The following is a 27,808-nucleotide window of genomic DNA, read 5'->3' as shown; positions in this document are numbered from 1 at the left end:
TGTCCATGCAGCGTCGTCGGCGTTGTTGTCGTCCGCCCCTCCCCCTACACTATAAAAAAAATTCCCTCGCACTTCCCCCAGGGGGAGAGTGTGTAAGTGCGAATGCACGGTTGTTGATTGCGCGATTACGGTGGATATCGTGATCTTGGAGTGGAGAGGAGGCGCCCAACACCCGCAGTCACTGAGCGGAGAGAGGAGGAGGAGAGTAGCGCCCGCCGTTATGGCGAGGGCTACACGAGCGCCCTCACGCGTCGGAATGCGGAGCGCCCGCTACGCGAGCGAGAGCTCTCCCGCCCGAAGTGGAGAGGAGGCGCCCAACACCCCCGTTGCTAGGGAAGACGAAGAGGAAGACGAGGAGCGCGCGCACCCGCAGCTGTTGCTATGCGGACGACGGCGGCGGACGATTCAGGCTCGCTTAAGAAGTGCATTCGCACTTAATAATAGTTAGCGGCGCCCGGTTTCGATCCCACGACCCTGTGGGCGGAACGCGAGGTACATGGTGCTCTTCCCACTGCGCCACAAAACCGAGACAGAATCAAATGCTACGATCGCGCCTTATATCCTTGACTCATTCAAACTACGTCAAGATGCTACTGATACAACGCATGATGGGGCAATGATTAACACTTGCAATGAACGAAAAGAAGCTCCCACTTACAGCAACAATGATGGAGTAAAGGTCGTTGCGACAGCGAAGCCCCAAGCATACCGGTTAGAGAGATTGACCAAGATTGGCCAATAAAACATAATAATAATCATAAAACATAATAATCGTACGCGCTCCCGACACGTTTCACGCGATTTCAGAATCAATCCAACGGAAACACCAAGTGAACCCCATGATGCATCGCAGCTACGCAGGGTTCCCCTCGCGGGGAGGTGGGCGCAATTTTGTGACAGCCGTGCACCGGTGAAATAAAAAAAAATAATTGGGGCATTAAGGTGGCCTAGCCTAGCTACTGTCGAAATAAATTATGATTTGAATCAAGAGAGCATATAGTCACTTCAATTTGCGGTCTTGATGATTTTACAAGTCATTTTTGTTCGCTCAATTCATTCTTCTTCTTGTTGGTCTAGTTACTCAACGTTCAACTTGATAGAAATGGTAGATATCAGACACAGTGTAGTACTCCTTGCTCCTAAACAATACCACCGATCAGCTTTTTTAGTCACACCTATTCCAGGAAGAGAGCGGGAGGGAACGATCTTTATTAAAGTCTGGCGGTGTTAGCCCGCAAATTAAACGTTTCCATTGACGTAACAACTGTTCTTATTCTTCTTTTTTGTTGCCACAGCTGCTTCCAGTATTCCACCATATTTGGAAGCTACAGCCATATTCTGCCCTGAGAAAAAGCCTCCTATTCAATGACGCTACGCTATCGACGGGCGTGCTTTCTGTGAACAGTCCCGGCTACAAAATTGAACTGATGATTAGAATCAAAGGGGACTACCGTGAGTGGCGACGTCAGTTGCTCAAAGATGAGGACAATTGCACAGTGCCGGCACCCCACTTGGATGCGATGCTCAGGATACACCAGGGGGAAGATGACGACTTGCTCGCTTGGCCCTTCAAGAATAAGGTGAATGCCCCTTAGACCTATGCATCAGTCCTGGAGGGAAGTAGCCCCGCACACAGGGGATGCGACAGGCGGACGGTCTTTCTAATTTCTGAGGTGTGCGAGTGGGCAGGTGACTGCTGACGCCGACAGCGGTGGTCATTGCGCAATTGGTTTTATGTCATTCATCCACTTTTATAGTAACAGGATATCTGAGGAGACAATCATTTAATAAAGTGTGTAGCCCACACACTTCAACAGCATCAAATATATCCATCAGTTTTTATAAGCAGGACTTGCCCTGCCCATGTTTGGAAAAGTTGAAAATATACGCATATCTCAGCAAACGGGATTGCAAGGGCTTGACAAAATAGGCGCGAGCCCATAATTTCGAAATTCGCAGTCCAATAATTGGAAAGGGGACCATTTATTCTCTATCCGCTAGCTTCTGCATGTGTGCTATCCTGGTTAGTTGCGGTATTGAATCTGCTCTTCATTGTGTCAAAAACTGCTCGACCATGCTGCTTCATTTATTGACAGTTTTTTTTCTGTGGTTAGCATTACTAATAAGCCAGAAATCATAAATGGCTTGAAGCACAAAAATGTTCCCCACCTCTTTTAAATCATAGCCACACTAGAGAATAACGTTGGAGACCTCATAGTGCTGGCTGCTAGACTGAACGCAAGGAGAAACTCAAGCATTCTGCGTTTGAAACCTGCTGACAGAGTATGAGTGCTAAAAGTTATTTGTGATACGAAATTATTTGTCGCCAAATGTTATGAAAAATGTATGGACATGTGGATCAATACAGTTGCAATATACGTGCACTGATGCCGACTCCTACATTTTCGGATTTGCACATTTGCGTTATCCCCCTTGATGCATCTAGGGTGGGTCTCGTACGCCGCCAGAGGACATGCGGGTTAGGACATCCGTGCAAAAATGACCCAGTTTGCCGTTCCTTTAGTTGAGTGCCTGTAATTTCCGACAGTGCACCCAGCCGCGGTGCAGCTGTTCATTTACTCGTGCTCAAATTGTTACCACACCATGTTGCAATGCGTGCGCGCTGGCTTACGCGGGTGGTGAGCGTAGGAAACCCGCACCAGTAAGGATCACCTCGACGTTAACTGCTAAAATCACCCAGGGTACGAAATCGCAGAACTCCCGTCGATTGTAGGGAGGCTCTCAGGCCCCGTTGTGGCTGTACCCCCATTCCGTACCCCCAACAAGGGCACCTACTGGCGATTATAACTAGTGACTACTTATTTCCTGTTATCTTGAAGTATAGAAGTCAGAGGCCAGCTTTTTATTAGCAGTGGCAAATTGCAGAGCCTGCTTTGCCAACTGTGCTCAAAATGTTTCGTCGCAGGATTAAAAGTAAACACATGAAGGTCAAATGTTACGTTCAATAAGCATGCCAAGGAAATGTGACTTCAAGGAAGGTAACGAAATCCTGGAAACCGTAATTGATTAAGTCTACCCATAAGTGCGGACCCCAATCATGAAAAGGAGATTACCGGCAGAATAAGGATGGGTTGGGCGTGTTTGCTAGGAATTCTGGTATCCTGAATAGTAAACTTCCTCTGTCACTCAGAAATCTGGTATATAGCCAATGCGTTCTCCCTTTAATGACGTATGGTGCAGAAACTGGGGGTCTGACAAAGCGACTTGAAAGAAAACTTCAATCATCCCAACGGGATATGGAATGAAGAATGCTAGAGGTCACTCTTAGGGATATGGGGATATATAGGGATGTAGGGATATCTGCGTGTATTAGGGAACAAACTGGTATGGAAAATATTCTAGCTCCAAAATTAGGCGAACAAAAGGGTCATGGGCGGGCCATGTCATACGCTCGAGGGAAAGCAAGGTGGACCATCCGTTCAACGGAGCCAATACCAATGCCAATGCCAATATACCGTAAACGCATTAGGGGTCGGCCGAGGACTCGATGAAGGGATAAGTCGCGGGCATTTGGTGGGCAAGGGTGGACTTAACGAGCACTCAATAAACGTAGCTTTAAACGTAGCAATAAATAAACGTTGCAATAAACGTAGTGGTGAGTCTTTTGAGGGAGGCCCTCGTCCTGCAGTGGACGCAACCAGGCTGATGATAATGATAATGATTATAATGATGATGACCAGAGTGATGATTATAGTTATGATGATGATTACCGTGCAATAAAACGCACTCCACTGTAAATTTAATGAATCACTGAGCTCACGAAAACCCGTATTAGAATGGTGTATTCAAAGCATAGCCTACAGGCATAAAAATCACGGCTTTTTATATGATCAACACTCCTAAAAAGTCACTCGGTTTTTACTTAAATTGAATTTCCGCTCAGTGAGCCTTAGGAACTACTTAAGGAACGTTTAAAAAGCTCGTTGGTAAAAAAAGCGGGTACACATTAAACTTTATGCTGGTACGTAAAAAAAACGAATAGTAAATAACCAGTGTACTGGTCGTGCAACTCTGAGAAGTTGACTGTCAGCGCAACTGTAAAGTTTCTATTGTAAAATTTTGTGTTATTGTTGTTGCAACTTTTTGCTGAGCTACGCTGAAGTGTGAACATTAAACACCGGCTGTTCCATACTTCAACATACACAGCCATGTTTTACTGCATTAGAAATTCGTGTGTGTGCATGCTCGTCTGTGTAAAATAGGACAGAAGTCCCACACTGATGATGGGTGGGGTCGACTAAGAGAAGTGTTTACCTATGTGTGTATATATATATATATATATATATATATATATATATATATATATATATATAGAAAGAAACGCTATCAATAGAGAGAAAACCATGCACCCGACGTAAGGTTTCAAAACAAAGCTGCCTCAGCAGCTCAAATGCATTTTTAAAGGCTTGTTTAACGTGCTGAAGAATACCCATTAATGATTACGAAAATTTCTAGAACTGTCTTCTTGGATACTAATATGGACACGCAGGTAAAGCATGGTAATATACCTTAGTACTTATTGTATGTATGTATCCAGTTTGATAAAACTTTCGGTGGTGGCGGGTGGTTCAAGAAATGCGTCGCCTCCAAAGTAAGCCGCCAAACGGATACGTGTCCTTTCTCCGATACTACAACTGGTGGCAAGAAAGAGTGTCCTGGTCGCTCCTATGCGAAATTGAGAATGTTCGCTGTTGCCGACAGACCACCTCCCCCCTAAACACACACACACATACACACACACCCACACACAAACTACGCACTCTTCTATGTCGCGACCTCAATGTTAGACAGCGTTTGCTGGCTACAAAATCCAACACTCGCGATCTGTGGTCGCTCCCTTTTTGTTAAAAAGGTGTGTTTTGGTGACCCTATCAGTATGAAAACGCTAGATCTGTCGTTTTTCGAAAAGTCATGTTTCTGAAGTCTCTGAGTGACGGAATGCCCCAGTTAAAAATTTCCGGTTGACAAAATAGAGGAGGGCACGTCGACGTCCGTTGCTAGGCCATGCACAGGGGCGCTGAGCATACTCACAGTCGCTTCCCTCATGCCAAGAGACGCGAGTAGTTCTGTTTCTTTTTTATGTTTCCTCTTTTTCGGTTTTTTTTACACTTTCATTACCCTCCTTCCACTGTCTCTGCTCGCTGCTGCCATGCACTTTCGCTCGAATGAGTAACGAATCGTTGTGAAGTCACCACCACAATCACCGATTAACCGGTGTCAATTCTTTTTTTTTTCAGATTTCGCTGCTGCTGCTTAACCATCTGCACGAAGACAAAAGTAAACTTCTGGAGGTCGGCTCAGGTTATGTTGACGGCGATTGGTTTAAAAAACCAAAGAGAGGAGCTCTTAACCCGATGTTCGGCTTTTCACGAGTCATCTCGCTTACTGATTTAGAGAATGTGGAAGCAGGATTTCTGTTCCATGATTGCATTGTGTTCAAGTTTACTGTCCACCGCCGTGAATAAATCTTTGTCACCTTTTGGGCCTTTGAAAAAAGATGTACTACGCTTACCTGCTTTCTCAGTAATAGATAACTCTATTTATTTATTTATTTATTCATTTATTTATTGGTTTATTTATTTATCTATATCTTTATTTAAGGTTTTATTTATTTATTTATTTATTTATTTATTTATTTATTTATTTATTTATTGAATCCTGCCAGCCTGAGTGTCAGGCCTTAAGCAGGAGTGGAAATACAAGTTTACATACACAAGGACGCAATGGTTAACTGGATACATATAAAAACAACACGGAAAAAATAACATAAAACGCTTTGACAATATGGTTATGGAGGCACAGGTTAGCTTCTCCGTTATCTGCTCTTCAACGACTTTGCTGTGCGGGTTATGCCAGACAGGCCGTGGCGCTTCGGTGTTGATTGCATGTTCAGCGACGGTCGTTCGCCCGATGGGGCCAAATCTGGCGAAAAGATTCCCGTACTCATTCACTAAACTCTGAAATGGTATCTTCTTTCTGAGAGGCAACTGATCTCCCAGTTTCACGTCCTGCGCCACGTCCCCAGCTACAATTGGTAAAGCCATGCTCAAGGCTGTTTTCACCATTGTAATTGCTCTTCCAATTGGGGTGTTCTTTGAGTACTAGCAATGATGTGCTCTCCGTTTTGACAACTCGTATGTAGCCTCAATGGTGTTTTACAACTGTAAAGGTGCGGGCCACACTGGGCATGATGCCTCTCTTGGTTGGTGTAGTGGCTCGACTAGATACGTGCCCGAGGCGGCTATCTGGACAGCGATGAGGACCGCAGTTGTGGGAGGTAAATTATTCAGTTGTTCGAGGCATTCTACTGTTACCATGTCAGGGGAGTCCGCTGAGATGGTGCAAAAGGTAGCTGGTGTCCCTTGTAGGATCTTCGTTTCTGGAACGTCCGATACCCTTTTCGTTGCCTTGCAGAAGGATAGGCCGCACAAAACGTGGTACGGAAGCCCGGCAGTACTACGAAAACGGTATACCCACTCACTTTCTGCCCGATCTGAATACTAGTGGTAACTTCCCCGCACGAGGTCACCACGTTATCATTCACAGCGCGTACCAGCACATTAGACGGCCACACGGTCCTGCCCAGTTTGGTGGCGAGGGTTTCCAAAATCACGTTCGCCATCGCGCCCGTGTCTATTATCGCCTGCACATTTTGTCCATCTATCACGGCTCTGGGGCTGATCAGCTGCAGGGTCTGGTTCAAAGTGGCATAAACAGAGTCCCATTGTGGTCAGGCGGGTCGTGCTCCGAAGCTAAGGCGCAGCGATTTCTCGGCTGGCCTAAAATAGGAGCCTGAAATATTGCAGGTTCCGGGCACTGGCGCATTGTGCCCCGCCCGACGGCACCGATGGCAGATAAATTGCCCCCATTTGGTCCTCGGCCCTCTTCGTGGAAATGGTCGACAGTCCCGCTGGACTAGTCGATATACGGAAGCCACGAACACCCACAGAGTCTCCGGCATGGCGCCGAGAACTGCAGCCGTGTTTCTGTCGCGGGCCTCTTGACGGCTCGGTGCGTACAGGATCTCGGTCGAGTTGTTCACCGCACCAGCACTACCGGCTGATACTCCCAGGTCACGCCCAAGCATCCAGCGTAGACGCCGGGAAGCGGATGTGTTGGCTTCACCGTGAGTGCTTATCTTGCCTTGGTCCCGATGGATGTGAGACGCTGTATGCGTTGCTGGGTTGCTCGCCGGTTTGAGTGAACCACCCTCTCCATCATACTGGGCCGCAAACCCCGCACCAGATAGCGGAGTTTTTCCCCGTCTGGCTCATTCGCGTTGACCCGTGCGCATAGCTGGAGCATGCCGGAGCCGTACTGGTGTGGTGTCTCTCCGGGTTTCTGACGCCCCTCCTGTAGCCTGATGTACGTCCAGTCCTGCGCGTGGTCACCCGCGAACGTGTTCTGGAGCGCCTTCCACCAGGCGTCCCACGCCTCTGCCATTTTCTCCCTTAGGGAGGTGACGTACTATTACCGGGCGACGTCCTCTAGGGCGAACACTAAGTTGCCCGCTTTTAAATGCAGAGCATTTCTTTAACTCACGATGTCACCCGTTCTAGGCGTCCGTAGTAGTCCGCATCGCTCGCAGGTGCGCCCTCTCGGCGCGATCGTGGCGTGATAAAGGCGGGTGTCGGCGAGGCTGGAACGCACTCATCGCCGCGCTCTCTCGTCAGCCCCGCTCCTCCTCGCCTACTCTCCGCTCGCATCGCGCGCTCTCTCCACGGTCGGTTCGCGCCCAACAGGTGGGGGCGCGTGCGTCGCGGGATCAACAACATCTGTGGCGTGATCGTGACGTCAGCATCGCGCGCGCGTGGCGCGATCGTGGCGTGATAAAGGCGGCTGTCGGTGAGGCTGGAACGCACTCATCGCCGCGCTCTCTCGTCAGCAGTTGCCACAAGTGCAACAACATTAACGTAACGCAAACTAATTAACGTCGTGCGCCCCCGGAAATGCTCTGCATTTGATCGTGCCCCTCGCGAGGGGGATGTTTCTTCCATCAGGAAAACGGCTACCGCTGGCGGGAATCGAACCCGCGTCCTCGGGCACAGCATTTCTTCCCCCCGTCGTCTTGTCATCATTCACTCAGTTAGGACGGTGACGCTGCTGAGCCCAGAAACGGCCGCCAAAGGGCTGCGCCCTAAAATAACAGCTTCAAAATAACATTTAAAGTGGCAATCAAATGCGTTCATCGCTGAAACTTAAGGAGAGCCGGCAAATAGCCTCTAAACCTTCATAATCACGTAATTACAGCGGTTCGAAGAACGTTAAGACCGGGAATGAGAGGAAAATAAAAACTGGAGTAGTTTTTTTGTTCGTCGGTCCACGCCAAGGACCTCCCGTAGCGCTGGTATAAATGTAAATGTAGCCAGTAGTCCAGGTCCTCGTCCGCTCTCCCCCTGAACACAGGTGGAGGAGCGAACAATCATGAAATTGCGTTTGGTGCGGTTGCTTTTGCGAGCCCTTTCCTGTCGTTCTGAACGGTTCGATTTCTCATAACTTTTGCAAACACTATCACAACCCGTGCTATTTTTTTTCGCTGCTATGTGCTTCTCGCACAACGCAAATAAATCTTCGAATCGCTCATCCGCATGCCTATTTTTGTTTCGTCTTCGAAGCGAGTTTTATATGCGTAGCCTAGTTTTTCGCTGGCCTCGTGTCTGCGCTGTCTCCATTTTTTGCTGTTGGTGTACTTCCGTTTTCCATCATTAGCACCTATACCCCGCATATCAAACATATGTTACGAGCTATTGTAGCGAAAGCTACAATGGCCGTATTATCGCCGTTTCGCTGTGACCGGTGGCCGCTTCTCGAGCTGAGTAGTTCCATGGCCGGCAGCGGTTCCTAAGGACAAGAGGACTGTGATTTGGGCGAGTTGGTGAACGTTCATGATTGAAAATCAGCACGGAGAAAACAAAGCACAAAAAGAAACGAGAAGTTTCTTTTTGTTCTGTGTTTTTTGTTTACGATTTTTGTTCTTCATTCTTATCCTTTTTCGTTGCTGCAATTGCCAATACCAACATGTTATAAAGTGTAGCATTATTTGGTTGGAACCCTTTGACAACATTGTTGGGTCCCTGTGTACATGTTATGTGTATCTGTTTTGGTTTAAATAAATAACACTCGAACTCAAACTCAAACTCAAAGTACACAGGACGGCGCTGCACTCACGACTAGTTTATTTTTAAGAAAACACTGGTAATATGCATACATCAGTCTGCCACGTGGCGGTAAATTATTGCAACGAATAGACAGAAGTAAAAACACAATCCCTCATCCGGCTGGACAAGTGTAATATATTGCTCTACGTGGCCATGCAGGCTGTCACTCACATAAGCGTATTCACGGTCATGCAGCATTACTGAGGGCATACTGATACATCGGTCAGCAGATCGTCTATTTGAAAGGCCTTGATTATTTCTCTTGTTGTTTTATCTCTGTGTTTCAAAAACAGAGTTGTTCCTACAAAAACCGGTACACAGCAATGTTAGCTGCAGCGTTTTTCCAGATGACTATGCCGATTCCCTTTTAATAAACGCTGGTGCTACGACGGCCTGGTCTTAAGGTACCTCCCGGTTTGTCCCACCTATACATGTTCACACCGAAGTGGAAACATATACACGACACCCGTTCCACATCTTACACACGCCTCTGAATGATTTATCGGGCACACATTTATTGTCCTTGTATTCCGGTAAGGTAATATTTGGCGGAACGCACTGCACAGTTTTCTCTATTTATTTGGGGCCGAGAACTCCACGCCGACGGAGTGTATACCTCTTCGCCATGATTTTTTTAAGTTATGAGAGAGCCGGTGCTTATACGGTAGAACAACGGGTTTTTTTTTCTTCTTTGCATTGGCGGCTGCGTCGCGGAACATGCCGCATCTTTGCCTTTCATCCATTTAACTAGCTTTTGCACCCCCATGATGATAACATTCACAGGGTAGCCTGCCGTCCACATTCTACTTATCTGATTCGAGAAGCTGTCCTTCAACTGATGGTCACATCAGAAAGTGCTGACCGTAGGGAAGAAAAAACGATCCCATTTTTTATTTCCTTGGAATGAACCGATTTGAACTTTAGGACGGGTTTTTCGATCTTGAACGGTAACACCAGCATACGTGACCTTTATTTAAAGTAACTGTAAATCCAAAAACTGCAGTTTGTTGAATTTTGCAGCCTAAATGTTAACTGCTATCCGAGACCACACTCATTGAACAGATTAAGAAGGTCTTCTACATTCAGTGCTTCATTCTCAACAGTTATTTATTTTATTTATTTATCAATACTGTAGGTCTTCTGCAGACCCATTCACACCGATATTAGAAAATCATCTACATAACAGAAAATATTTTTGCCAAGACGCAAACGTTGCTTTGTATATTTGTGTCAGCAGTACCTAGAAATATATTACTAAGCATACGAGCGATTCCAGCCTTCTTATTTGAACAAAAAATTCATTTTGCCATTCGATGCATGTTGATTTCAGATAGAATTCTAGGATTTCCATGAACTTTTGACTGACACGCCGTATTTTCAAATGAACCTACTTCGTCATTGTCTTCAGTGATATACAGTGTTACTGATTTCATTATTTCGTCGTGAGGTATCGTGTGGAAAAAATCTTCCGCATCAATACTCGGAGCATTGCATGTTCCGGGGTTCGACGATTCAAAATACCTTGCTACTGCATCTGAATTTCAAATTAAATACGCGTCACTCAGTTGCAAGGACCGGAGCTTCTGCAACGAATAACCCCTATTTAATTCTTACGAGTGAGAGATGATTAGTCTATTTACAAGGAGAACTTGTGCCCACAGGCAATGAGCTTCCGCTGATATAAGGGAATGCTTCCTTCTATTCTGCTTCCCACTCTTATGTAGCGCGCTGCCCCTTCCTCTTCCTTCCCTTTCAAAAATTTGCTAATACGCAAATGTGAAGGCGCGCAGCTATGGCCATACCGGAAAATTCGAAATGGTCTACAGGAGCTGCTGTAGTGACCATCAACCAAAGAACCATTGACCAGAGGCCACTGGAACGTGAACACGAAGGGTCACAGAAAAAAAAAAGTATGCACAGGCTGAATGGTTCAGAGGGAAAGAGAGAGAGACGAATATTTATTATACTGGTGAGCAGGAGGATGCTCGTAGGGCCTCCACCCAGTGAGAGGCAAAGAACAAGCTCTTGTAATCAAAGCAATGAAGTTTAATCCTCCTCATCGCCCACCAAGAGTTCTTGAATATTCCACGGCCTTGGTTTGATACATTGCTCCAGAAGTCCTGAAATCAGGCAGCATAAATTTGATGGTGCGGAAAGTGTGCAAATTCTTCTGAAGAAAAGAGACATAAAAGAAATCAAATTCCCTCCGTGTAACGATGACGGCGCTTAAAACGGGCACCTTTCTTGCGTGCGACCGTGAAATATTCAAGAGCCAAACTCAATGTGTCATCGATCAAAGTGCACAGTGTCTGCGAGTAGCAGTTCAATCGTCAACGATCAAAGCCCAAACTGCCTGCGAGTCGAAGTCCAAGCCCAGACGACAGCAAACAAATCACTAGCAAAAACATGAGTATCTCCCCCTTCAATCGTCGCAATTCAAAGTGTCGCTCTCAAATTCACTTCATAGTCTAAACTGCCCCGAAGGTGTTGCAATGGCGCGGTCGCATAATCGTCGGCCTAACAACGCGTGGGACCCAAGTGCGGTTCCAACCACGGGAAACATTTTTGATGTGTAATCATCCTCATCATCACCATGTGCTTCCATTTTATAAAGTTGGCTTTCCTTCAGTGCCTTTTATACCCCTGTCACACGGGCACTTTCAATCGCGATTGAGTCGATCCGGATCGGGCTCAATCCGGATCGGGCGCATGCTACACGGCAGTTTCAATCGCGATCGAGCTCGATCGCGCTTGAACTCAATCCTGGTTTCTCAAGCGCGATCGAGGCTTCCAAGCGCGATTGAACGAAAGCAGCGATACTCCCGTCCCCGCTCAGTAATGACACAGAAGGTGAAAACTTCAACTAACGCCACAAACTGTGTCAAATAACTTGACCCAAATAAGCGTGAGGTAACATTTACACAGTTACGTATACCTGCGAACGCGATAAGTTACCAGACGCCGGCCGTAAGTACAGTGTTAGCGCCATCTAGCGTACACGAGTGCAACCGGTGCAACTTATCGATCGCGATTGAAATGGGCCGTGTAGCAGCGGCAGTGCGTCGAGCGCGCTCGAAAACTCAATCGCGATTGAAAGTGCCCGTGTGACAGGGGTAATACCTAGTGACACCACCATCAGTGACACCACAAATTACTTTTTAGAAATGAAATTTTTAAACCTTTATAATATCAATCAATGCACGAAAACTGTGTTTAGCCGTCGAGCCGTGGTACAAATCGTAAGTTTCGTGTTGCAGGAAAAGATACAAAGAAAATGCGGTGCGACAGGCGAGCGTTCCCAGCACTTGCAGTGGCTTTAGAACAACACTATCAAAAACCACGAGGAGCAAGAGAATGCCAAGATCTCGTGACCGCGTGCGTCGCGGTGACCCCACAGTCCCCGGCTCGTGTAGTGGATTAAGCAAAAAAAAAAAAAAAACAAATACTCCAACGCTGCCGTCAAGCGCTACCGCGCATGTAATACTTTGCATAAAGAAACCGACGATATCGATGCATATGACGTTGACTACTACAAGCACCGCGCAAAGCAACGACGAACATGCACATAAACAATTGCAAACTTCCACAAATGCATGGTGATGTGTCCTTTAGTACTCACGCATAGAGAAATCCTGGAGCTTCGTTATGGTTCAAGCCTTGCGCGACTTTGCGCAAGCTTCGCCAGTTCAGCTGGTGGAAATCTACAATGCCGAGAATGATTTGGCTTCCACCACTCTCCCGAAAAAGACGACGACCTCTTCAATGCATTTGACGACGATTCCTAGCACCGCAACTATACAAAGAAACTATGATACGGCAACTTAACCATGTTTACCGCAATGATCACCTACGAGTACAACGGCTTCGCCATTCAAGTCATCCGAGTCAGTGAAAGCTTCTTCAATTTTTTTTTTACGTTTCGTTCAAAGCGCGGGGGAAAAAATAGCAGTGGGTTAGCTCGGATATGCCAGGATATACGTAGCGTGAGCTAAGGTTCAGCTGGTTATTCTTACATTTTCTGATTGTCTAGGATTAGCTGATTATCATGCTTACTTCTGCTAAAACGATTTCCAATCTAATCAAATCCAATTCAATCCAGTCCAGTACGGTCCGGTCCAGTCCAGTCCAGTCACTGCTCCTCGAGCACGCACAGCGAGGCTCTCCAGGACCCACGCGAAACGGCCATCAAGCGGTTTGGCGCAGCGTCACACTTGACAACTGCGCAACGGAGGCGCAGAGCAAGGCACGCGCCGGCGCCAGTGCGTCTTCCGCGGCCACGACGTCACTCCTCTGGAATGCGCAGACCGGCGAATGTGCAAACCCAATTCTCTACACACCCGTACTCCAATTGGTTTGGATTTCAATCCAACAGATTCCAATACAATCAAATCCAATCCAAATCAAATCAACTCGAATCCAATCCAATCCAATACAAGCCGAATTCAATCCGATCCAAACCAATCCAATGCTTCTCGCGCTTGCGCAGAACGGCCCTTCACGGCACACGCAGAACCGCTCAACCTCGGCCTGTGTAGCTTGCGCTACAAAATCTACGTCTACCATTTTCTACGTGATTACATCCGTGTGCCCACCTATCCACTGGGAAGACCAATTGAAGCACAGTTTATATAATTTACTGCGTTTTTGGCACGTAAAATGCACAATTGATAAAAAAAATTCTCTAGACTGCCATTTTTGCCTCGTGCTGGGCAGTATGCTTCGGATCACTTCCCCACTTCATTCCAAATCTCGCAACACTCAAAAAGTTCAGCAAGTCTAATCCGTCTAACTTTGTCATAACTTCTTTAATGAAGGGTTTGATGAAGACCACGAATAGTTAACTTTTACTCCCAGTCAACGTCGCCTCGCGTACACCGGATGACAGTGCGTTGCTATCTTTCGTGTAGACTGCTTCGGGGGATCGCTCATACGAATCCTGTAAATGCAACTAGTTCCTCGTTTACAAGTGACATCCGGATCTGTGTCTTTCTCGCTTCAAATACCGCATCACGCCAGCGCTGTGCTTCGTAGTTTCAACATGAAGTGAAACTGATAACACTGCTGATATCGGTTGCACTCTGAGTGTCTCTGACGCACTATACTTTCCGGTATTCCACGAGTTCAAAGTATCGTGCATTTTAATTGTGAAAATGTCCTTGCCTATTATACTGCACTTGTTAACTCTCTTTTATATTCCCAGTCACGTATTCAAAAGGCCGCCAAGCGCATCACACAACAAATGGTTTGAAAAGGAGAGCTACATTTGAAAAACACGAGATAATGGGGGCACATCTTTAACCGAACCGATATCGCGAACTGCTCGGTCAGTCGACTTTGGATAGGGTTTGGAAAAGAAATCACCGGGCGTTGTGAATCGCGACTGCTGGCGCATACGGTGCCGCGAAGGCTTCCAGAGACATAAAAGAGAAGTAAAAAGCTCCCCCTATCGTTGCTTTCCGCACGGCCCGCCGGCAAACCCATTTCCTGCCGAAGCAGATAGCGTTGGAGTGTGCGCTTGCTTTGAATAGTGACCAAGATGGCCGGCGCTGGGCGCGGAAGACAACAAGACGGGTAAGTTAATTTTTCTTACTGCTTTCTTCTTGAATAGGCACCCGATCTTATTGGAAGTTTTACAGCGCCTCCTTACATTTCGGCTGGAAGCGAGCGCTGTGTGTTCAACCTCCCAGGGTCATTACGTCGTTGCTGTTTCAACTTCTGGCGATTAACGGCATCATTTTGCGTTAGGTATTTCCCTGAAATTAGTGTTATAGCCACGTAGCCCATCCCATTCGCATGACGGTATAAACAATATCTGAGCAACGTACGGTGGCGTGGTAACTGGCGACGTAGGACGGGGCGATAGAAATTCGGTTCACCGAAGACTAAGCCTCCAGAAAGCAACGCCGAGCAAAAAAGATAACAAACGAATATGGTCGAGCTGCGCTAACTGGCGAACGGGGCAAAATATTGCCAAGCTTTCGCTTACATGCTTGAAGGCGAAAATTTCGTTTCTGGGAGTTGTAAGGCACAAGCAATGCTGGCATAATATTTTAAAGATTTTACACGAATGTCGGCACATCGCCCTGTCGGGAAGCATTTGTTCACGTAAAGAAATGGTTTATTCTGGCCATTCCGATCCCAACTTGATTATTTTTACAGCTGCCATAACACCGATTAGACGTAATTCAATATCGTAATTTCTGTCTGTCCACCGTAGGACCTTCAACAAGTGTTCCGTGCGCGTTTCTTTTTTTTCCAAAGTGTTTCTGTGTAATCTCTGTGTGACCGTGATAGTCAGGCCTCGGTGCAAATTGTTCGCTCACGTATGTGTCCTCAGTCGAGCAGAGGAAACATGCAGCGAAGCTGTGAAAATATTCGAAGCCTTCTTTATTCGTATTAACGAACGAAGTACTAGTGACGAGGGAAAGCCGTACCATAGCCTCCTATATAACCTACTGTGCCTGCTCTATCGCTTCGAAATCCATTGCAGCAGCCCGTTCACTGTGGGGGCGCCAAGTTCCCAGGTTTTTCGATGGCCATGCCGATGCGAACTACTGTTTCGGGCGGAGGTGAACTGAAACGCACCTCGGCGTCGTCTGCTACACGAAGGCGTCTTCCAGCTACAAAAGTCCGCAAAATGGCGAGCTTGAACTTCATGAGCCAGTATTAAAGACCAAAGCTTTATGGGTGGCGTCGTAAACATACCAAACTGCGTTCAGTGTACTGTTTCCGCCTGCACCCTCACCCTTTTGGGTTCGCTACGACAGTTTCCCAACAAAATGTATGCATGACCTAATGGCTGTCACTGCGATAAGAGCCAGTGAACTTTTCTCCCGCTGATAAGAGAAAATTAATGATTCTAGATTCGATGTTTAGTGATAATTGAGTTATACTAATTAAATTTTGTTTCAAGAAGTCCAAACAGTTGAGCTCCCTTTTTTTTTTACTTACGAGTCCATTAAGTCTTGTTCTGCAGCTAATACTTTTTAGGGCCCCAGAAAAGGTACGCGCCCACCCTCCTCCATCCCTTCCCTATTTCTCCGTCGCTGATGCTCCAGGAAATGTCATCGCGCATGTAGTAGATATATTGACAACGCAGTAATCGTCAATGCCTGGCTGCTATTCAAAGAATGATGACTTCAAGCTTTAGCTCAAGGCGATGCTCAGTATTTGAGAGTCCCTATATACGCTTAGGATAAACATTTAGCATGCACGTAGCTTGTTTCTCTCGCTACTTCTCCCTGGTACATTCATTCTTACCAATCATATACCGAATAACCGATCAATTCCCAGTGGGTCACAAACCCACTAGTAAACTCACCAATAACATTTCTGGCTGAATCGAGGGAAACGCAGAAAAAAAAATTTTCCGTTAAATTATTTACGAACGAACAAGATAGTCCGAGAAAGATCATCTCTTTTATAATTACACTGTTAAGTTCTAGCGTCACCCTAGCTAGATGGTTTTATTTCTGGCTTCGTGAATTTCAGAGCCAGAGTGACCTTATACAACCCGTCTTTTTTGTTTGCAAAGGGCCTTGACAACTTTTTAAACCACTCATTGTTGCCAGGTGTGTAGACAAATGTTTACTGTGCCCTCGCCAACACAGGACAACCTGGGATTAGGGCGCCACCAGAGAGAACGGCGGAATTTCTGTCACTGAGCAGGCACAAGCCGTTATAAAGGAGGCTATGGCCGTACATTGACAGTTTGTTTTTAAATGATAATCTACAATTAAGCCGAATGCGGAGTAGCATGCGCCGCTAACTGAACCGTTCACGCCAAACATACGCCAACCATCCTTCGATGTCACCACTGCTAATTGTATTGCCGAACGGTTTCTGCACTGAACCAAGTTCGAAATGACCAGTGCGATTGTTGTGGTCGGCTAACTTTACTGTGTACTATTATGAACAATATGAAAGGGAACACAGGAACGCGTGGCAAACAGCCTCGAAAGGCTGTTTGCCACGCGTTCCTGTGTTCCCTTTCATATTGCTCATAATAGTACAGAGGGGATTCAAAAAAATACGAACAACGGAGCGCACAGCCTCTGAAGCATGCCGCACCATCTGGCTGCAAAGTCAGTAAATTGCACGCATGCGCACTTCTGGAGCGTTTGAGAGTGTGGCCAACATTTATGGAAATGCTTGATCAAGAAGCGACCCCGATCGTTTAGTTAGAGGCACCTTTTCACGCTGCGTCGCCACTGAAAAGGATGATTTTTGAAGGGCCTCATGCTAGCTGCACTCAGTCCGCAGCGCCGTTGGTTCCGTTGGGCGACACAGCATAATAAGACGCCCAAAAAAAGACCGGCGTCGATTTTTTATCTACCATTTCCCCTAACAGGGGGCCACACTCTCAAACGCTGAAAAAGAACTACGCATGCGCGCAGCTTCCTGGCAAAGCAGCCAGACGGTGGTGCATGCATCGGAGGCTGTGCGCTCCGTACTTCGTATTATTTTAATCCCCCTTGTATAGTCGAAAGCTTTACGACAGTAAACATGAGAGCGAATGCCGCTCAATACACGCAGAGCGCTCTGGGCAGAGGCTGGCGTGCTCTCGCAGTTTGTGCAGTTGGCGGGCCCACTTCCTGAAACCGCTTTATCGCGCGGCTGCCTTCTGCATTAGGTACGCCATGGAGGATAAGACATTTTTATCACCCAACGGGGCAGCGAAAAGCAAACACTTAAAGGCTGCGCTCCGTATCGCGCTTGATAAACAGCCCCTCATCAGCACATGCATTCTCTCAATATTGGAATCGTTTCCAGATATGAAACGTAGCTAACGCAGCATGCAAAAGCGCAATCCAGCGTTGTCAGGGCGTGCATCCGCAAATGTACGAACTACGACAGTCGCCATCCCATCGCTACACCGCTCTGCATGCACTGAGCGACACGCGCTCCCGTTTATACCGTCATAAACCTTTAGACTGTATATGGGATTGAAAGAAATACGAGCAACCGAGCACACAGCCTCCGATGCATGTCGAACAGTCCGGCTGTACGGTCAGTAAACTGCGCGCATGTTGGGTTCTTTCAGGGCGCTTGGGAGTGCGGCCTACTGTTAGAGGTAATTTATTTTGGGGCGTCTTTTTATGCTCTGTCGCCAGAGAACGTCGTGTTATCAAATACATTCTTGAGCCAATCTCGCAGCAGGCTGATTGCAGATAGCATGATGCCCTTCAACGATAATCGTGCTCAGTGCCGACACAGCGTGATTAGGCGCCTCAGAATAAACGATCGGGGTCGCTTCTTGATCAAGCATTTACCACAAATGTAGGCCACACTCTCAAAAAAGTGCGCATGCGTGCAGTTTACTGACTTTCAAGCCAGATGGTGCGGCATGCTCGGGACGCTGTGCGCTCCGTTTTTGCCATTTCTTTTAATCCCCCTGTACAGTGCCTTACACTTCATGCGCACCTTGGTGTGCTTTCCGGAATGACGAGTGTCGCATATACAGAGGTAAAAACTGTTATTAGACTAGTTTACCGTAAATCGCTAAGGTGGGTGAGTTTCTGCGAAGGAAATATTTGACTGAGGTGTGAAGGCGGGCTAATTGGGTTACAGGTTACAATCATGGCGAAAAGAACGCACAGAAACGTAATGGAAACGGAAGACAAGAAAAATACAAACACAGGCGCTCTTTCCGTTTCTTTTCTGTCTTCCGCCTCCATTCCGCTTCTGTGCGCTCTTTTTCGCCATAATTGCAACCCAACTAGCCCGTTTTTTGCGATACAAATTTGACATCAACCGGCTATGTAGCCGCAAGACTACAGATGAAAGTTATACGGCTTTCTCAGAAACTTTGCAGGAAGTGAAAAATTTGGCCTTCACCTGGACGCTGCATTTCAATCGGATGCCGAATTTTCCGTTTGCAGGTATAAACTGTTACCGTTAACTCCTCAACGGGTGGCATTCGATGCAGGTAGCACAACCAGCTTATATACGTCGGCGTCGTGAGCGATATTAGAGGATGGAACTGCAGCAGCTAAATATGCAAAGGTTATTCGGGACGCTTGCTTGATATTTTTTTCTTGCTTTTTTTGTTGGGGGAGGGGGGGGGGGCGAGGTTTGACACCAATCTTCACTCATCACGGCACATTATACTTCGCTGGTAGCCAGCGACGTCATGATGTGGCGTTGGGAATAAACCTGGCAATTTAAAACGGGGAACGTGGTCCTTGTACGGCCAATATAACATATGATTTATTGAAAAGTAGGAAGCTCAAGCGATGATTCGCCATGGGGACTACTTTAATGATTGGTGAAACAAACACATACGTCCACGCCATCTACCACGCCTACAGCCCACCTGCAAATTGTGCCCCTACCCTAGTACACACTCCTAAATTTTTAATATCACGGGAGAGACGACCTATCTGTATGCCAGCGCCTTATCGCGGCGTCCGGCGGCTAAATTGACCGCGCACGCACTTTGAACGATCTGCTTGCTGTACGAGTGTCGCCTGCTACGCTGTTCTGGTTATCTGTTGCTCTTATGTGCGGAGGCCGTTTCGCCAGCCACCAAAGGTAGCGTCAGCTAAAACATACGTGAAGAACTTTCGGGCCAAGTGATAGGGAAGAAAAAATTAGCAGTTGCTTAGCTCGTCTATGCCAGGATATACGTAGCGTGAGCTAAGGTTCAGCTGGTTATTCTTATCGTTCCTGGTTCTCTAGGATTAGCTTGATTATCATGCTTGCTGGTGCTTCAATGACACACAAACGGTATATGCAATATGTGACACATGTATATTTATCAAGCGGCTCCGACGCAGCGTCACCAATCTCCCCAGAGCTAAGCTGGTTCCACAAGAACACGCTGGTGTTGCTGCGACGCACGAGCCATCGGTTGCACACCCTGCCAAACCTCGCTTGATCATCAAGTGGACCGGTCGGACGTCGGCGATGACGCTTGGCGCGTGGAGTGTGTGAGAGACGCCGGGCAGAGAGCGACGTTCTGTGCGCCGTGTGACGTCAGTGGTCCTCGCGCATGCGCAGCACGGCTCTCCAGCAGCCACGCGAAACTGCTCAACCTCGGCCACTTTAGCTCACGCTACAAAACCGAAACGCCAATTGGAGTTGCGCATGTGCTTCAAATAACCCCGGTTTCTCGTAAAAAGAGCCATACCAATAACGTGGCAGGCAGTATACCGCTCTCAAGGAAGCAACGTAGCAGACGGTGCTCACAAAAGACAGGGCCTTTTGCGTCCGCGCGTTCTCTCGCATATATTGTTGCTGGACATCGTGATAATACGCCCACATGCCGATTAGTCGTCGCTCCCGTGATTTTATTAAAAATTTGCTAGGGTATACACTCTATCAGATGACTTGGGAGTTCTCCCACAGGCCATCCCTTATCAGCATACCTCCCTCCGCTAGCCGTGAACAATGCAAGGTATGCTAGCCAGCCCGTAACTCGGCGATCAGCTTCAACTTTACAAAAGGAACCGCCAGGTAGCGGGAACACGCAGCCACATGGAATAAAGAAACCTCCAGCAGACATGGGTCTGACAATTTAATAACTACTGGTCTGAATGAAGTTCACCCCTCCCTCTTGGGGCAGCATATTAGGACCGCATAGCTCTGCCCATTTGCATCGGTTGTGTGGCCAAAGTTGTCGCGGCAAAATTTTCGAAACAGAGTTACATTCTTTCTTGCATTCTAATGCGCGTTGACGTAACCGGCATCAGGTTAGCAAGGACCGACGCCCGCCAAATATTTCCGTATGAAAACATCGTTAAACAGAGCTAGTCTACCAAACCAATTGAGATGCAAGAAACCGCAAGATTATACATTTTCCGTCCAAACAATTTTCGCGTTGCCTTTATAAGGCACGGGGGATCTAAGGTGAGCGGTCATTTGCCGAAAAATGCCGCCACGGATTCCACTCGATATCAGGACACAAATTATTTGCCAAGAAGAGGCGCATTGCACCAATCCATCGGCCGGCCTCCGCCCGGCCCGGCATCTTGAACTCAAATTTCATTTAGTTAATTGAATTACTCCAGTTACGGAGGCATAATCAGATGTCATGCCCCGGTCACGAGGCAAAGAGAAGCGAAACCATGCAGAAGACATTATAGTCCTTGCAGCCATCTCAAATAAAACCTTTCTTAACGCCAGGAAGCTTCGAAACTAACTTGGAATCCGCATCGAGTTGCTTTAGGAAGGCGTGTTGCCCGAAGAAACCATTTATAACACCTCGAAAGAGGCATGCTTGGATTATTATGCCTGTTGGAGGCAAGCAGTCGTTTTCTGATCAGTCGGAATTAGTATCAATTGCAGAGTGTGTACCTGCCAGTTCATTCATCATTTGCGCTGCTGAGCACGAGGTCGCGGGTTCGATTCCCGGCCGCGGCGGTCGCTTTTCTGATGGAGGCGAAAAGCAAAAACGCCCGTGTGTACGAGATTTCGGCGCACGTTAAAGATCCCCAGGTGGTCAAAATTAATCCGGAGCCCTCCACTACGGCGCGCCTCATCGCCTGCGCTGCGTCGGCGCGTTAAACCCTACAATCAAATCAGTTCATTCATCATCATCATCAGCCTGGTTGTGTCCACGGCAGGACGAGAGCCTCTCCCAAAGATCTCCAACCCCTTTTATCGAGGGCGAGTTGAGTCAGTTTTCCCCCGAAGTTTCCCCACTCGTCTCGCTATCTTGTCCTTGGCCGACCCGTACTACGTTTGCGGTCTACTGGAAGCCAATCTGTTAAACGGATGGACCACCTGTTGTCCGTAATACGCATTATGTGACCCGCCCATTCCCATTTCCTTCGCTTAATGTGAACTAGATTGTCCTCCACCCTAGTTTGTTCCCTAATACACGCGGCTGGTTTCCTGTCCCTTAGCGCCACCCCTAGCATTCTCCTTACTACAGCCCGTTGTGCGGATCTAATTACATCGACGCGATGAATTATCAGGTTAGCAAAGAACTGGCAGTTTATAGCCAGTCCATTACGAACCTGATATTACATCCTGTCGATGACATTAACCAAACACAGGTTTATAATCCTCATTTTTTTTTCGTAAATTACGCTCTATCAGGCCAGCGTAAATGCGTCTCTGGTGAGGAGGAGGAGCAAAACTTTATTCACACAGGAGACTACAATCTTAACGGTTGGGGGATTGCGTGTTCCGGGATACTGCACTACCGCGCGTTTCTCTATATCTCCGTGAACAAGAGACCTTTGGTACTCACGCCCACAGCAATTGAGAAAGACTACCTCTCAGGCGTCAATGGTTGGGGAAGGGATGGCAGGGGTAAAGAAGGGTTCTTTGGACAAGCCTAAACCACGCTGAAATTATCGAAGCTATCTCCACAGAAAGGCATCGTCCGTCCGTTCTTGGACCAAAACATTTTAAAATGGCGGGAAATATTTAGGTGTTGATTTCCGACCTGCGTGAAATTCGTTCTGCTCTGTTTAGCCCTTCATCAGTGGCAAGGTAGGGCCGATGAATTTCTTAAGAATTGTCTAGTATTTCTTGAAGCATCAAGAGAGGTCCTCTGGATTCTGGTAGGGGAGGAGGGGGGGGGGGGGCTCATCAGCAGTCTCATTTTCTTCGAGACCTAAACAAATTGGCTCAAATCCACGCTCTGAAGGTTGTTTGAAAACAAAGCTTTAAACGACACCCACAACGATTGCCCATGCGACGTCACCTGATTTCACAGACGTGGCTCTACACAGAGTGAAACCAGAGATTCTGCCTGCCGTTATCTAAAACTGGCGGAGGCGCCGTCCCGAACGCAGCAGCGTCGGCTACGGCCGGATTCGAGCGGCGGACGCCGCCGCTGTAGCCCAGCCATACATCGGTAGAAAATGGAGAGGAGCGTCTTACGGCGGGTGAGACCGCGGAACCTAGCCATCCTGATGTGCTAGCTCGTGGCTACACCACCGCGGGACACAAGCGCTGACACCGAAACAATTCGGCATGTGAGCTTAGCGACCCATTTATACTGATTTAAACTAGCTTGATTAGTAAGTTTGAAAATTGCGACAAAGCTCAGAAAATTTTTAAAAGCGCTATTTATCAGAACCATTTGCTACTTTCACCTTTTGTAATACCTCCTAAAAAAACCGGATTGGTATTCACCAATTTAGAAAATGGAGGAGTCCCATTCGTGGCAAGCAGTGCGTAGAAGGAAGGAAGAAAACTTTATTAAGAAAGGATGGCCTGAAGCCGCAGGGGAAGGGGGAGGGCAGGAAGGACGCTAGTAATGTCCAGCCATCGACGCCGCACAGACAAAGCTCCAGAGTGCTGTCAAGGTGTCGTTGACGCGCCAAGAGGGCGGAATCCACTCTTCGTAGGAGTGAACCCACGCCGGGCGGTGTTGGGCGCGAAGCACGGCAAGGCCCGGGCAAGACCAGACGATGTGCGGAAGGTCAGGCTTCGTTGTGCCATGCATGCGTAGCAGAGCTCATTGGGCGTCCAAGAGAGAAGGGGAGTAACTGGGAGCAGATCCGGTCTGTGGAGGTCCTGCGAGGTCTACAGAATGGGAGTTTCCCACCGAGGTTGACGTCGGAGAACCTGCCAGCGGTATGTTGTTGCTTTGTTGGGATTCATTGCCCGAAGGGTCAAAGTGATTTTGCCGTCCTCGCCACCGTGCGATGATGTCAGCGGGTATGGCGAAGCCGGAACGGGCCCGGTTGAGAAAACCGTGGGCGCCGCGAGATAAGCCAGGAGGCAGAGGATGCGGGTTCTGGGGTACTGATGACTGGAGGTGAAGGCGCCGGGCATGTCGGCGACGCTGGCGCTCCTCGTCAGGTTCAAAGTGGGCTCCGCTGGCTCTGGTCTCTCCGGGCTGACAGCGGTACGACGAAGATGCCTCGCTCGCCAGCCTGTGGGCGCTTCCATTACCGGGATGCCCCCCATGGTCAGGGATCCTCCGTACTGTTAGAGGCGTGTGGAAGGTGTTGTGCACAGAGCTGCATGATCGTTTAATGCAGTGCGCTGCAGATTGTTTCCGTGGAATTCCTATAAGGTAACGTAAGGCCTCGGCAAAGTCCGTGAAAATGTGCACACGGTGGTACGCGCACTGATTGCATGCCTGCAGAACAGAACGTGCTAGGCGTACGCCATGTTGAATAGCACGCAGCTCAAGGGTGGTGGTGTTCGGAATGGAGTCAACGATGTGGGCTGTAACGCTGCGTTCATTGCTGTCTGCCCCTACAGCTGCAAGTGCCACAGCAGCCGTGCGAGGTTGCCAGGAGGCGTCCACGTACACACGTAATGTCCGCGGATCCGTAGCATCGGTGGCTGCGGTGGTCTGCACCAGTGTGGCACGTTGCGCCGCATAAGTAGCCCGAGCAGTTTTCCAGGGTGCTGGTCGCCGTTCTGTGATCAGCACATCCTCCCATGGGCGAACGTGTGGAGGGATGGGCGGCTCATCTAGTAGTCGCTCACCGTCGTGACGTAGCAGGCGGCGTCCCTGCAGTGTCAAGTGGCGACGGTCGTTTGCGCCTGCTATGCGCGCAGAGAGGGTATCCCCAAGCGTGGGCAAACCAGCATAACGGTACAGCTCTTCGACGCGAGTGTGACGGGGCAGGCCAGGAATAGCCCGCAGCGCCTCCCGATACAAGACCTCTAGCTGGTGAATTTGGTACTTCGTGAGATCGTATCACATGACGCCGTAGACCGCTCTAGAGACGAGCACTGCCTGTACTAAGCGTCGAGCGATATCTTGCGAAGCACCACCGAAAGTGCCAGAGATGCGACGTATTATGTGTAGGAGACGTCGCCACAATGGTTTGAGCTGTCTCAGCCACTCTTTAGCTCCCCCGTTTTCATGAAACGGAACACATAGTATGCGGATCCAACCATCTGGAGCTGGCTGGGGGGGGGGGGGGGGGGGGGTTGCCCTCCGATAGTTAAACGAATGCGCTCACGATTAGTGGCTTTGCCGCGCACAGCTAAGTAATTTTTGTTGCTGACACCTCCATGCTAGTGGGTATGAGAAGGGCCGTGAATGTGTCCAAAGCATGTTGCAGGCGCTGTACAGCGGCATCAGTCGTAGGATGATCGTTGGCCTCCTGTCCAGGTGACGTCGTCAACGTAAGCCGTGACATTAACCCCTGTGACGGCAGCAACACCATTGATTAGCTTTGCCATTACGATATTGAATAATATCGGGGACATTATGGCGCCTTGTGGCACCCCGCAGGTGTTCTTGAAATGTAGGGTATTCACACGTCCCGAGCGTATTTCAAACGTCCTGTCGGCCAGGAAGGCTCGCACGAAATTCCTCATTCTTTTACCCGGGTAAGCTTCGCAAAGGGCTTGTAGTACCGCGTGGTGGGAGACTGTGTCGAAAGCCTTGCGAAGGTCTACAGCCACCAAGATGTGTGGCTTATGATGTCGTGTACGCCGGAGTACCCGCCGAAGTGGGTGGATGCTGTCATGGGTTGCGATATTGCTTGAGAAACCAGTCTGCGTGGGGTGGGAAAAAAAAGCCTCTTCTTCAAAGTAGTGGATTAGTCGGGTAGCGGCCATTCGTTCAAGTAATTTGCATAGTGTCGACGTCAGGGAGATGGTCCGTAGATTAGCCATGTAGATGGATCTTTCCCAGCCTTAGGAATGGGTCTAACGACTGCGTGCTTGAGAGATTCTGGCAGATCTCCTGAGACCCAAGTGGAATTCAACAGTTCCAGTATGTCGCATCTAGTTTGTTCATCTAGATTTCGCAGCATTGACCAAGTCACGCAATTTTTGCCAGGCACACTGCGCACGTTGACCTGTTCCAGGGCAGTTATAAGTTCAGTAATAGTGGAGGGCGCCTCAAGGGAGTCGTTTTCGTCTACCGGCTCCGAGAAGTAAATGTTTTGGGGTGGCGTAGAGGATGGCTGCGGGAAGAACGTCCTTGCAGCTTCTCGTTCGAAAGCCTCGTGAGTGGCCCCGGTGCGTAGAAGCACTGCCGGGACTGTAGCCTGCGCGCTCGTGCCACCAGTGATGGCCCGGAACGTAAAAAGTAGCGTTTCTCTAGCGGCCAGATGTATGTATGTGGTTTGTACATCTTGTTTTCCCGCCCAGCAAACCAATCCTAACGTATGTTTGCCGTACGACCACTTAATTCCGTCGGGTGCGGGTTACCCTGGGGGTGCTGTCGAACAAGTTAATCAAGCCGTGCGAAGGAAGCGCGCAATCGAAGCGAAGCTGCACCAAAACAGGCCCAAACCAACCATCACTAAACCAGACGACAAAGCCGTACCGCCGACGCCGCCGCCAGCGATCAGGCACCTCCGCGTGGGGAAGACTGGGCGAATTCGCCGCGCCATCTACAGTGTGCTCGGTGAATTTAAACCCTTCGCCTCCTCCCTCTCCCCCACCCGCCGCCTTCGTCGCGTTGGGAGTTTAATGTCCCGCACGCCGCTAAAGAACCGTTGGCTGGCAGAAGTACAAAGCTTTGCTTTAAAAAGAGGTCCTCTGGATCCTGGATCAAAGAGGGAGAGGGGGTTGACCGAGGGGGGGGGGGGATTCCGGTAATGAAGAGCTAGGGCTGCTGCATCAAGTCTCATTTGCTTCGATACCTTGATTCCCAGGAGTCCAGGCACTTGGTGGGGGGTCAGAGACCTTGGTTCATATTTGAGCAGTGGGAATGAAATAGTTGTGGCCTTCCCAAAGAGTAAAAGAATTGCGCGCTTTGCGCGAGTGAGTAGTGACCATTCTTTGATTCGGGTTGTGGAGAGACAGCGCTATGGTTATTTCCTCCACTTTGTCAGGGCAGAGGCTCTGTAATATAGGAGATTCACGTCGGACGATCGATGGCCGTAAACAGCCCGGTGGGCGAAGGTCCGGCAACATTCGTGCACAAAACTCGGAATTTAGAGCCGCATCTTCACTAGCGTTTTAGAATGAACCGCAGCGATGGCTCAGAGGTACAGCACTCGCCTCGTATGCGGTAGTTACTGGGTTCGAATCCTGGTACCGCCGGGCACCCACCGGTTTCTTTAATGGGTACAGGCGTCCCTGGTCGAGTGCGGACCCTTGAAAGGGGAATCCACGTATGGAAAGCTGCCTTTACCCTTGCGAGGGGCCCCTGACCCTTGTCCATCTGGCGGGGCCCCCGGCTATCGTGCCGCGGCACGCCATTTCCGGGAGGTGAAAGAGTCTGGCGACATGTTCTGCCACAGGCGGTTGCGAGTTGAGCGTCCACCGTGCTTGTGGAAGGCACCATGTGCATTCGTGTGCCTTCGTGGCGCCGGGCACCTACCGGTAAAATAGGTACAAGCGACTCCCCGGCCTGGCGCTTGGCCCTTCTGTGGGACTACAACGCTTGGGAAGTTCACCCGGCTTGCGCGGGAAATCGCCCCTATGGAAAGGGGCCACTGCAAAAATGCAGGCACTTTGTTTTACGTCATGGTGAGTCCATGTTACGGGAAAGATGGAAAGCGCTGATGCTATGTCTCCAATATTTAGGAAGCTCGAGAGTTGGTTCTTATGTGCAACTGAAGGCAATGTGAAGACGTTCTCGTGGTCGTCTCACGAATTTGGATGGCGCAAGCCTGGAGTATTAGTTGGTCATGTGCGCGTCTTCGAGTTTGGAGAAGGAATTATGCGTACTAAAGGCTCTAAGTTTATTGTTATCAGTTGTGGGATTCTACATTTCACTCACTAGTTATTTCCCACCCCGCAGC

General features: G+C 48.6%; 2 protein-coding genes across 7 annotated transcripts in view; both read left to right on the top strand.

Annotated features, from left to right (window-relative positions):
- LOC144141585 (uncharacterized) overlaps positions 1-5,499 on the top strand; it is a 60,284-nt gene extending 54,785 nt beyond the window's left edge. For both annotated transcript variants that reach the window (XM_077673129.1, XM_077673127.1), the window contains 2 exons: positions 1,296-1,580; positions 5,259-5,499. In XM_077673129.1, coding sequence (XP_077529255.1) covers positions 1,296-1,369 — 74 coding nt within the window. In that variant the 3' untranslated portion in view covers positions 1,370-1,580; positions 5,259-5,499. The remainder of the gene's footprint in view (positions 1-1,295; positions 1,581-5,258) is intronic.
- A 9,044-nt stretch (positions 5,500-14,543) lies between these two features.
- The window catches only part of LOC144142793 (uncharacterized), a 67,227-nt gene continuing 53,962 nt past the window's right edge, over positions 14,544-27,808 (top strand). For 2 of the 5 annotated variants that reach the window (XM_077674524.1, XM_077674520.1), the window contains exon 1: positions 14,549-14,750. In XM_077674524.1, the coding sequence (XP_077530650.1) occupies positions 14,716-14,750 (35 nt within the window). In that variant the 5' untranslated portion in view covers positions 14,549-14,715. Of the gene's footprint in view, positions 14,751-27,808 lie in introns of all 5 variants that reach the window. The other 3 variants (XM_077674523.1, XM_077674522.1, XM_077674521.1) reach the window with 3 other exon arrangements.

Source organism: Haemaphysalis longicornis, unplaced genomic scaffold (assembly GCF_048455015.1).
Source record: "Haemaphysalis longicornis isolate Haplotype H1 unplaced genomic scaffold, Haemaphysalis longicornis Haplotype H1 scaffold_6, whole genome shotgun sequence".
NCBI lineage: Eukaryota > Metazoa > Arthropoda > Arachnida > Ixodida > Ixodidae > Haemaphysalis > Haemaphysalis longicornis.
This window is presented reverse-complemented; position numbering and strand designations above follow the sequence as displayed.